Source organism: Polyodon spathula, chromosome 5, assembly GCF_017654505.1.
Source record: "Polyodon spathula isolate WHYD16114869_AA chromosome 5, ASM1765450v1, whole genome shotgun sequence".
NCBI classification, from domain to species: domain Eukaryota; kingdom Metazoa; phylum Chordata; class Actinopteri; order Acipenseriformes; family Polyodontidae; genus Polyodon; species Polyodon spathula.
This window is the reverse complement of record NC_054538.1, coordinates 9305509-9317634: the sequence shown is the minus strand read 5'-3', so window position 1 is coordinate 9317634 and position 12126 is coordinate 9305509. Positions and strand designations below refer to the sequence as shown.

General features: G+C 36.4%; 1 protein-coding gene across 1 annotated transcript; it reads right to left on the bottom strand.

The window, feature by feature from the left end:
* Window positions 1-651: 651 nt before the first annotated feature.
* Window positions 652-10447, bottom strand: LOC121315522 (tribbles homolog 2-like). Its single transcript, XM_041249682.1, has 3 exons — window positions 9167-10447; window positions 7078-7370; window positions 652-3627 (listed from the first exon to the last, which is right to left on the bottom strand). The coding sequence occupies exons 1-3, from the start codon at window positions 9434-9436 to the stop codon at window positions 3156-3158; spliced, it is 1035 nt and encodes a 344-aa protein (XP_041105616.1). The 5' UTR covers window positions 9437-10447; the 3' UTR covers window positions 652-3155.
* Window positions 10448-12126: the final 1679 nt, after the last annotated feature.

Here is a 12126-nt window from a genome sequence, read left to right as displayed (position 1 = left end):
TCAAGTCTGACACAGAAAATGATTTCAATGAATTTTATGCGTTCCTGCCCAAAGTGAGCTGTAGCCCCCTCAATTTTGTGTTCTGCCCCCCTTTAGCCCCTCATCAGGGAAAGTCTGGCACCGCCACTGATTGACGTGTTTTCATCACTGAAGTTGCATGCTCGCTACAGTCATTGTTAAAAAAAGATTTGAGACAAAAAGAAAGGAAATTAGATGTCCATTTTAATTTAATAGTTTTAATAAAATTAAGATAAATACCATGCAGTTTTAATAGCATTACAGTGATAAATATATTTGCTTTGTATTTTTATTATTAAAATGGCAATCAGAAATCTTATTGTAAGTGGTTACCGCCCCCCCCCCACCCCACCCCACCGCCTCAGATACACGTACATCACGAGCGCCCTGTGCCCCCACCCAAGATTCCGACATTGCCTTATCTTGCCCTCCAGTGAATACCACTGCCCTAAACTGGCCAAAAAGTTTGGTCTTGTAAAGAGTCAAAGAATTTCTCTTCCCCCACCCCCCCTTTTATATTTTAACTTTTACTAGCAGCATTATTCAAAACTATGCAATGTTGCAATTTCATTAGGGGCAATTCACATACAAAACAGTCAGGACAGTAATAAATAGGGGCAATTTCTTTAAATATGCAGTTCACAATTTATTTACTGAAGAGATTTTGGACAAAACATCAAACCAAATACATTACAATCAAAACACCAGAGGCAGTAATACCCCACCATGCATATCACTTTCTCTTAAACATTCCCCTTCCAAAGAAAAAAAAAGAAAAATGAACAAAATGAAAAATTGAACAAAAAGAACTGTCCTCATCAACATTAGCACCAACTCAGTACCTTCTTCAGAGCGAACAACTCGCACCAGAATTGTGTGAAAAAATAAAAATGATAGATATCTTAAAAAAAAAAAAAGCAGATCAATTGTAGCTATCTGTTTCTGTTTTTATTAATCCACGGGAATTAAATCTGCTTTATTTTTTTATTTTTTTTTAAGCTTTCCTGCTGGGCAGGTAATAGCATCCATAGGGCAAATGCCAAGTAGCTGTACGCACATGCCACATACTATAATAAAAGCACAAATTCAAGTAACATTTATATACTACAAGGGTCCACAAGTACCTACCCATAACATGACCAATTCACAGAACTTGTACAGGCAGTAATAAAAAGTAGAAATGAGGTACTGGAAACATAGTCGTAGTTATGCCCAGAATTATTTTTATAGAACAGGCCTATATCAATAATAATAAACAAAAAGTCCAACATGAAACTAAAAGTAAAAACAAAAAGATAAAACAAAAATAAAAATATTCAGGGTTGGAAATACCAGAAAGCAGAAGTGTTTTATACAGTGTGTAACACATCGTCATAAGAAACCCCAATATTTAAAATACTGGCTTTTTATCCTAGAGTGCACTTGCAGTGCAATTATTTAAACATAGTAAAGTTAGTGGTGCATGTCACAGGTGGGTCTTGGACAGAAGGGTAGTGGATCTTTTGAACAGTCCACAGTAGCCTGTTTTAAAAGGTTCAAAGGTGTTGCTGCAGTCTTTGTGAGCACGTCCTGGGGCCCCACAAATGACACAAAACTGTTCTTGGCTTTATTTCTTGCTGCTTTAGCATGTAAGATTTAAAAGCCCAACGCATTCATTGTAAAACAAACTAACAGAGTTGTTGACCCTGCTGGTAAAACAGACAAAAAAAATCACCTGAACTGTCTTTTCACAAAGAGGTAGGGACACTGCACTTGATCACAATGTCCTTTTTATGTTACATACTTTTTAACTGAAGTCTACAGGGCCTTCACTAAGTCATAGACCAGAAAGTTTACCACTTTCACTCTTGTTCAGATACATAACAAAAGCTAATTGTTAGCATCATAATTAAGTATTTAACTAAGTGGGTAATAAATCCTATACTGGCAAAAGCAACTCCGTTCATCTAAGCTACAGATACTGTAGTTTATCCCAATGCAAGCCCTGAGTCGATGCAATCCCTAACTGAACCCCATGTCATACATGGCTTCGTTCTCAGACCAGTCAAAGTTTTTAAAAACAAATAAATACACCTTATGTTATTTGCTATCTTTATTTTGAAAATATTTATTTATAAAAAGTGTTAAATTCAATTTTACATTTGTCTTGGTACGAACAAATTAAAATACTTACAATTAAATAGTTTGAACTTTTCTGCTAACTGAATTGACTGGTCTATCAAATCACAGCCCAATGGTTCTCTTTTCTTACCCCCCCCCCCCCCCCCCCTGAAAATCAAGTGCGTTATGTCAGATCTGGAAGCAAGTATTTCTAAACCCTGTATATTTTATGAACTTAATAAAAATAATACATCTTTTAAAATAGCAGTTACACAATTGGTTTGAAATTAGACTAGCTTACTGCGGCAAAGGCAGTCGACAAACAGTTCAGTAAATAAGTTACTTTTCCCTTATGGGAGCAAATCATAAAAAAAGAAGAAAAAAAATACAAGAATACCAAGTAGCTGACGTTGAATAAATGAGGTTGAATTACACAAGTTGCTGAAAATGGCTATATAGAGAAATTAACTGATTTATTGTTGTAGTAGTTGTCTATGTTAGCACCCACATTTTGTCTGTGTACCTGTGTACTAGAAATTGCTTGTTACCTGAATGCCAAGAAAAACCAAAAAAAAAATATATTTAACAGTACGATGCCAAATGTGTGTCGAATCAAAAAACAAACATATATATATTTTTTTTTTTTTTATTATTATTTGTGTCTTGCCAGCTATCTTTATAAACAAAAATGGAGTATTATGCTGCATGTACAGTCAACTGTTTTTCTTTTTTTCCCCCCCTTGGCTTTATGAGATGAGAAGCTATGCTCCATGTTGCCTTTTTATTTTTATTGTGTTTGTAGTTTCCCCCACTAGTATCAATCTAACTTGATAGCACCACTTTCCAAAGAAATTGCTACATTTCATCTGCATTTCATACGTCCTGCAGCTCCTCAAAGCTTACTAAAGATACTGCATTTGCTGCCAAGCTAGGTTGATCCTGGGTGCGAATAAATGGGGTCGGAAAAGGACTCCTTCATGTTATAAAAGTCTTCAGCCATTGTGTCTTCCAGACATGCTCACTTGTGTATGTGCTGCTCAGCTGAAAAACTTGTCCAACTCTTCTTCCATATTAACATCAGGCACCAGCTGATCTGAAGCCTCCTTATTTCCACCACATCCTGAACTGGAGGCATGGATATCTGAAGCAAACCAGGGGTGGTCCAAGATTTCCCGAGACGTGAGCCGTTCAGCAGGCTCTCGGCGGAGGATGCTGCGGATAAGGCATTTCGCCTTGGGGGTGAGAGTTTCAGGAATGCTAAACTGCCCTCGGCGGATCTTGCTGAACAGAGAACTAGGCTCCACATCATGGAAGGGGTAGCGTCCAACTAACATAGTATAAAGCATCACACCCAGGCTCCACACATCTGCTGCCTTTCCAGAGTAGCTGCCACTTGTGTTCAGGATCTCAGGACTCACGTAGGCCGGACAGCCATGTTTGTCGGACAGAGAGTCATCTTCTCCCTCCAAAATGTATGCATCCCCCAGACTTTCTAATTTAACAAAACCCCTAAAAAAAAAAGAAAAAAAAAAAGGAAAGAATCTGTAAGATTTCAAAAACAATTTTATAAAAACACACTCAGGATTTTCAGGTAACATAACATCCCTTCTGGAGCACCTATTGTACCAGTTAACGATTAGCCAGACACATGTTCAAAAAACATGCCAATTTATAAGTATTTGATGGCTTCACTTAATAGTAAGATGGTTGACAAACCAGTGGATTACATTATTTGAAATCCTACACTAAATAAAGACAAGATCTACCAAATGAAATAATCACCAAATTAGGTGGTTTAATTTAAAAAAAAAAAAAAATGCAATAACGTACAAACAAATATACTGTGATAAACACAGCTGTACTGTGCACTATGTTATTATACTTCTGAAGAGGTCGTATAATAATCTACTCCACACCCTTTGGAGGCTTGTCAATTATTCTGACACCCTTAAAATGTATCTTCATTTAAAAAAAACTTAAATATTTGCGAACCTTCTATTGTGTGTTTCACATATGAAAAAAAAAAAAAAAAAAAATTACACCAACATTTCTGGAGCAAAATAGGTTTTATGGTTGTGACTCACCAAATATTTTGGTCGCAAATATTTATGGCTTTACAGCATTTATCTACCCACAGAAATGGCACCTATGTCATGCAATAATGGCAATCCAAAGGCATATACAATGTCAGCTACCAATAGAATGCATGACGGATTTACAACACAGTAGGTACTGTCAATGCCTTATATAAAACAAAAAATAAAATAAGGAAGTTATTCTGTTTTTGAATTCTTTCCCAGCCTTACTAAATCAAAACCACAAAAGAGAAATCAAAGGGCAGCAAACAGGCCTCATACAGGAAATACATCTTTGTCCCACAGAAGAGGAAGCTATAAAGAAAGAAACCCATCCATTGTATCTCACAATTGCACATATTTCCCCAGCAGATTTTGCCTTGGTTTCTTTATTGGATAGTGAAAGCTCTTCTGTTCCCTTTTTGTGATCAAATTATCAACCAATCTTTTTTTTTTTTTTTGTTTTTTGTTCCAACTACATAAAACAGTTAACAAAATCAGGACTAAATAGGCAAATGGAATAGATCATCCAGGACAGGAATTTGAGTTCTTACACATTGGATTTACAACCCAGGACTGCCACTTAAAACCCAACCACAAGCCGTTTGTTGGCAGTTAAGTTTATAAATTCAGTCACGATGGAATTACATCTTTTGATTTTCGTAAAATATATAATAAACTAAATGTTGTATTTGCAAATAAAATTGTGGCATTGGTCATTGAGTCTTGACACTACTCACACAATGGTGCTGGCAAAATACAACAATGAAAATCATCAAAACAGGTCAAAATGTAGCAGTCTGGGGATTACAAAGTAGCTTCAAATTATTATTATTATTATTATTATTATTATTATTATTATTATTATTATTATTATTATATTATTATTTTGTCCTATCACCTTTATGGAGTTACAATGATTCTAGTGAATATCAACAGTGAATCAAGTTTCATTTCTGTCAAGACAAAGTGGCTGTTCTAGATGGCGCTCATTCTTACATGTAGGCTATAGGACTGACACTTCTGGCAAATCAAGCTCCAGGTTACGACGCACACACACAATTGTGCGTCACACTTTTAACAGGCTGTTAAATTGCTATCCTTTTTTAATGCATTGAAAATCAAACTGGGATAAACTTCCTATACACACAGGATTATGATTTGGAATCCATACTTCATATGGAAAGAAACCTTTCTTTTGTTGCATTCCCAAACCTCTTCCACCTGTTTAGATTTCAATTCCATTGTGATTTACCAGCTAGCAATGAGTCACCAGAAAAAACTGCCAATCCAGGATGGTCATTATATCATCTATGTTGATAAGCTGACAACTATCAGAAGGCTACAATCCACCGTTAGATTGAGATTTATTCTTTTTAAATGTCCACAAATACCGTATAACAGTTTAATTTATGCCGCTGACTATTCCCTTACGAGAACATATATGCAAACTACATAATGCCAAGCATTTATCCCTACTAAGAGCATTACATATACTGCACACAAGAAGGAAAACTACTGAATAAATGACATGTCCCTTTACTTTGCATTACATATAAAAAAAAAAGAGCAAAAGTATTACATTTAACAAAAGGGATACCAAGGACAAAAGGTTCTTAATAACCAAACTATTAATAGATTAAACCTTTTTTTAGGAGTTGCTTCATCCAATGGATCAGATCATGTCACCTATTTGTAGAATCGCAGTGGGGTAATAAAGGTTGCAGGTTTATACTGTACAATCAATAGTTATATGGTCTAGAGGCTAATGGATTTCAATACATTATACACAAAACACATGTATTATAGTGATTGGAGTCAGCTTTCAAAAAATAATACATTCCCACAGCCACAACCTTAATGCTGGAATACCATTTATGATTGGGGTGGGGGAGCACAGTTATAACTGCAGACCAAATAAGCCTCAACGAAAATAGGTCAAGGGTGATAAATGTTCATTTCAAGCTTCATTAGGAAACTGCCAGCATGCCAGAGTGTATGGCAACGATGTCAGTATCATGACCAGCTCTTATTCTGCTTTGTGTCCGATTTCAGGTTAATGTCACACTCCAGTTTACAGAAGTAGCACTATCAGTCTGGCACATTGTGCCCATTGCCCATGCCCATCTGAATGAGTTCATTTGGCATCTTCGGTACTGTTAAAGTAGTACAAATGTCATAAAACTCATGCTTGGGTGCATGTGGTAACGTGGCTATCCCTGAATAAACTGCGTCAAAGTGTGGAGGGAAACAAATATTACATATTTAGTACAATTTTAGGACACTATGCAGAAAATACACATCCTTTCGTCAATTGCAAATGCATTTACATTAAGAAATAAATACTGCTTTAAAAATGTCTGGCAAAATGAATTAGGTACCTTGATCTTACCTACTGTAAAACATAGGCCTGTATCACAAATAAAAGGGCTCTGTGCTTATGTAGTGATTAAGCTGACGTTTATCTTACTACTGTCTTATCAGAGGAGGGAACAGGATAGAGGATAATCAATATACATGACAGATAGAGTTTCTTTAACTTTGGAGAAGCCTGCCACACACACAAATCAAGACTAACTCTTGATAGGTGCACACCCTTCCTAAGACGCATCTGTTAGTGATGGAAACCGGACACCAACTTATATACAACTGGGAAACAGGGAGTGAAATCCAACCTTGTGCCAAAGCCCTTTAAACTTAGATATTTACATCCTGTCTGGTATTTCTGGTTTCTGTATAATCAAGTTTGACTACATGATAAATGAATACAAACAGTTAACACATTTTAGAAAGGAAAATGAAGGTAATGCATTAAAAAACTACAGTACTCATGGGAATATACAAGGCTAAACTTTTTTTTTTTTTTTTAAATAGCATATCTTACCGGTCCTGATTTTTAAAGACAAATTTCCTTAACTTGAGGTCTCTCAGTACGACTCCACTGTCATGGCAATGCGCAACAGCTGACGCTATCTGATGGAACAGTCTGGCAGCTTCATCCTCTCTGAGCTTTTTGCAGGTACGGACAAATGAATGCATATCCCCATGGCTCTTCTCAAAGAACACGTAAGCCCTCGCTTCACCAAGGAGGATCTCTGCAATCTGGTTTATATTTTCATGTGCCGATAAACAAAAATAGGCTGCTAAGGATTCTTGATATCGGGCGATATCAAATACCTGTGGGAGAAAAAAAGAAGATAAAATGTACAAGAAAACCTAGGACGAAATTATGCAGCATAATAGATTAACTTTTGAATGATGTTGCTTGTATTAAATTGCTGCATGCCAGATCTAAAATGGAAACCTGTATGAATTGTGCTGAGAAATGAAATCTTATTCATGAAAAAGATGGTGCATGACTCCCATCAAATCATGTGGAAATGCAGAACAAACAGCTGACTGCACACTATATCACTACAGTTTTATAATGGTAAAATATCTGTAAGTGGGCATCTATTAAAGTGCTTAACTCTAAAATTGAACTTATTACAGTATTGTGAAATTAGTTAATACAAAGAGTATTACTAAACAGTGTTAGGCTATGCAACTCAATGTTTGAGTCACACAAGCTGCAGCACCATCAACGAGACAGAACAATGGGATTTTATGAATGGTTCTAAGGCGAAGAGTAATTTGAATCTTGCCCGGTTTTGTTGTTTTGTATTTTGACGGTTGTAAAATGCAATTGTAAACATTCACGGATGGTTATGTAATTAAATTACGTATTGGTAGAGTGCATGTATTAAATATGTGCTGGGCAGGAACATGCACAAAAAGGAAGACAGTCTTACTGACAAAATAATTTTGGGGCAGCACATCATTTTACACGATGTTATGCCTAACGCATAAGCATTTGTTTTAAAGATTATGGAACAACACTTATTTGGACACCTGGAATTAGAGACAAGCAGCTTTATTTATTCTCATATTCATAGATGACGAGATACAGCGCAGATAATCATAGTGTTGGTTTATCGGCTTTCTATGAGCAGGTTGCTCACTCTGACGCATTAACAAAACGCAAATGAAAATGAAATGTGGGTTTGTAGCTTGTATGACTAGCTAACGAAACGCAACCGAATTGTTAACAGGAGATCCCAGATTTTCTTAATTCATTAAAAAAAAAAAATTTGTGTCCAGAAAAAATACTTTGAATTAACAGTTATACTTTAGCCAATTAAACCATCGCTATGTACCAGTTCACCCACCGTACTTCCGGGAACTTCATTTACACACAATCAGTTACTGTACCTCTACCAAATTAAAAACTTTACAAATTAAAAAAAAAAAATAAGTGTTTGTTCATTAGCAATGTTAATAGTGATAATACTGAATGTTGCAAGTGCATTACTATAAGCATTTAAAACGGTAGCAGTTTAATACCCTGCAGAACAATAACGTGAAAAACCAACTGGAGAGGACCCGAGACGTGCAACAATTTAGGAAGAGCGCGTCGTTATGTACCATTGTTCTTTTATTGCGTTGTCAGGGACATCCACTGGTTATTTCAAACCAGAACACATTTGCAATTTGTGGTTGGTCTGTTAACCTATGGTGTGGATTATATAATGCAGCTTCTGTATCAGTGAATCCACTGAAAACACCGCATTTGACTTGGATTTGTGGGTTATGTTCTAACTTTTAAACCCTCAGTTATCACCATGAGCATTATACTTGTTACATTTGTCGTGCCTACTGCACTCAAACCAGGGTTGCTGCTTCTGCAGAACAATGAACCGCATGTAATCGATTTCATGTACGAATGAAAACGACTTAACTGCATCCCAGGACCAACCTTTATATACAAAGAATGTTAAATGCATACAAAAAAAGGCATTTTAAGAGTGCATTCCTTCAACCCTAGTTACACAGTCAATAGAAGAACATGCTACTGTTTATAGGTCGAGCACAGATGCATACAGGATCTGCAGTCAGTGTTGCATGCATATTACCAAATTAATTCAAATATTTACCTTGCATACGAACTCTTCTCCACTGTGCAAGTGCGCAGCCCTGAAAACGTGGTCTCCCTCAAGTGTCTCCAACAGTAAGTATTTCCCAATGCATGAAATGCAGTGCGACGAGTTCGGAGTTTCTGGGGGACTCGGAGAACCTAAATTCGGACTGAAACTCTGAATCGATTCGGTAGTCCTTAAACACGATAACTCCTCAAAGTCGTGATTTTTATGCCTTGATCTCCCATAACGTGTTATGTTAATGGGGGTTGATCTCTGTATGTTCATGAGTATACGATACCAAATTCCTTCCCTACAAAATTGGTGTAACAAACAATACTAATAACACTAACAGCCCAATGACTCCGGCTGAGATCGCCTTGTTTAATATTACAAACTGTTTTCGATTCATATACTGCTGCAGTGTACCGGTCTGTCTTTTGAAGGCAAGCACTGTCAAAACGCAAATCTTAAGCAAATATTTATGAGTCAAGATACAAAATGTTGGAATATTTAAAATATTCAAAACACAAATATGTAAAGAAACAATGTCAACATTATTATTCTTTTTCTGGACCTACTGATCTTAAAATAATGTTCTAAATTCTAAGTTACTTGGCAACAGGGTTCTGTCCTTTTAACTGGTTACGTGGAACTGTGGATTGCAAACCGTAACTAGAAACTAATCAGAAAAAAGTCAGGCAATCTTACAGTAAAAAAGCACCAACTTCCCAACTGTAGGTGGCGTCTTGATCCTTATCCTAAACGCAAAAATTCAGAAAATTAAACGAATATTAAAAAGGTCATTCAGGCGTGCTTTTGCGAATATTCAGTGTTGCAGAACGTTATTCGTTGCAAGGAAAAAAATAACTGCAACATGCATTAATGCCTAAAATATGCTGAGTCAAAGATACCGCAACGCCAAAGAAAGTGCTAACAAGGACAAGGGCAGATGAGAGGTTTCCGATTTCCTCTGCTCCGGGAGTTTAGGCCTCACTGGTGTACATCCATGCAGAATAAATGATGCAAGATTATTAGTCCTTCTCCGGGTTGGAAGTTGAATGTCTTTTAAGTGCAAATTCGTTTTTTTATCCAAAAATAATAATAATATATATATATTGGAAAATTTAATTATGTGCAGCTGGTAAGAAGGGGTGGCCGTTTTTCCCCGGGCCGATCCCTTGTTTCAGCAAGACATCCTCTCCCGCGGTGTATTAATAGTACTTACGTGGCCGGGAATCTCTATCTTATGTCAGCAGCACACTCACACCAAAACCAAGTGCTAGTACTGACTACAGAGTCCCTTCCCCGCACACCAACCTGACAGACTTACACCCCGCCTTCGAAAGCGTTGAACTAAAAGCAAGTCTTTCATTGGTCACATTGATGAATCAATAAATACGTAATCTCAAACCTGTTGTACATGCAAAAGGGTAGGTTGTACTTGCAGGGTTTCCATTGCATTTAGGTTGTACTTGCAGGGTTTCCATTGCATTTTGCTTTGCTGCAGAGTAAGTGATATCAGTCCGCGAAAGTGGTGATACAAGATGTTTTAGACGTATGCTCATTTTCCTTCCAGAGTTATCAATTTTTTGGTACCGAAAACGGCAGCAGTTGGGCACAAATCGTTGTCGAGTGTATTCACATACTATACAACTTTTACTGAACTGCAATAATTATTGTGTACATTTAATATCAGCCTGTATGTATATAAAACGCGTTTTTGTAATGTGTTTGTTTAAACGACTATAATGTTGCAGTATGCGTATGCAACATGTATTATATTTTCAACGTCTTGACTTTACATATCTTGGCTGGCCCTGCACTGTCACACACACTTGAGACTACCGTTTTTTTTTTTTTTTTTTTTTTTTTTTTTTTAATTATATATGAACATTAACAGCAGTAGTACACACGCTGATATTCTACGTTATATAGGGCTGGTATAGTGTATGTTAAAATATGTTTATTCGGAAAGAAAACTGGTTGGAATGCATCATGCACTGAAATAATCAATAGTTTTCTTGAAATATTTGAGTTTTCAACAACAGCAAAAATGCACATGGATTCTTTAAGCAATTCAATATTGCTGTTAAATATTTGAACAACCGGACCACCAGGCAGTCACTGTTTTGTGCTGTGTGCGACACCATTGCTTAATTGTGCATTCATGTTAATATAATTTAGAACAGCTGCAGTGTTGATTACGAAGACGCAGTATCATGGGCTGTCTACAATTTGGCCTGAGAAACTTCGCACAGAAAAAAAAAATGAAAAGATTTTCCTTATACAACTCTAACTACTGTATACAGCTCCAAAATGTGTTTCTAGTATTATTGATCCAGATTACGTTTGTTGGAGATAAAGTGGAAAATGAATTTATTGCCCAAGAAGCTAGTCAATGAAGTGGCTGTGTACAGATAAGGTGTAGCTGTATGTGAACTGGTAACCTGACACTGCAGCAGCCTTCATTCGTGGCAAGAGGTTGGCAGGAGTTCAGCCCACCAGATTGAGCAATACCTCCAGGAATGAAGCCATGCAGCAAAGGAATGCAGACAGCACTGGGCACAGGCACAGACTTTTGTTAGTTGTTATATAATTCACATATACAGAATAATGCATGATAGTTAAGACTATTAATATTGTAGTCCTCACTCAATATCTACATACCCACCCATATATATATATATATATATATATATATATATATATACAGATGGCTGGATTTTTACACTTTCGACGTTACACATAGGCTGGGTAAAAACATTTGTCCGTACTGAACCAAATAAACCTTACGTTTAACGTTGGGATGCGTAAGAGTTAATATTTCTTCATAGAGATAACTTTCAATCAAAATCAACGTTGTCTAGAGTAACTGAAATTGCAACGATCCCTACTAACATCCACCAATCAATGGTTGTAGGTGGTTAGTTACTGGTTATTATTATTATTATTATTATTATTATTATTATTATTAT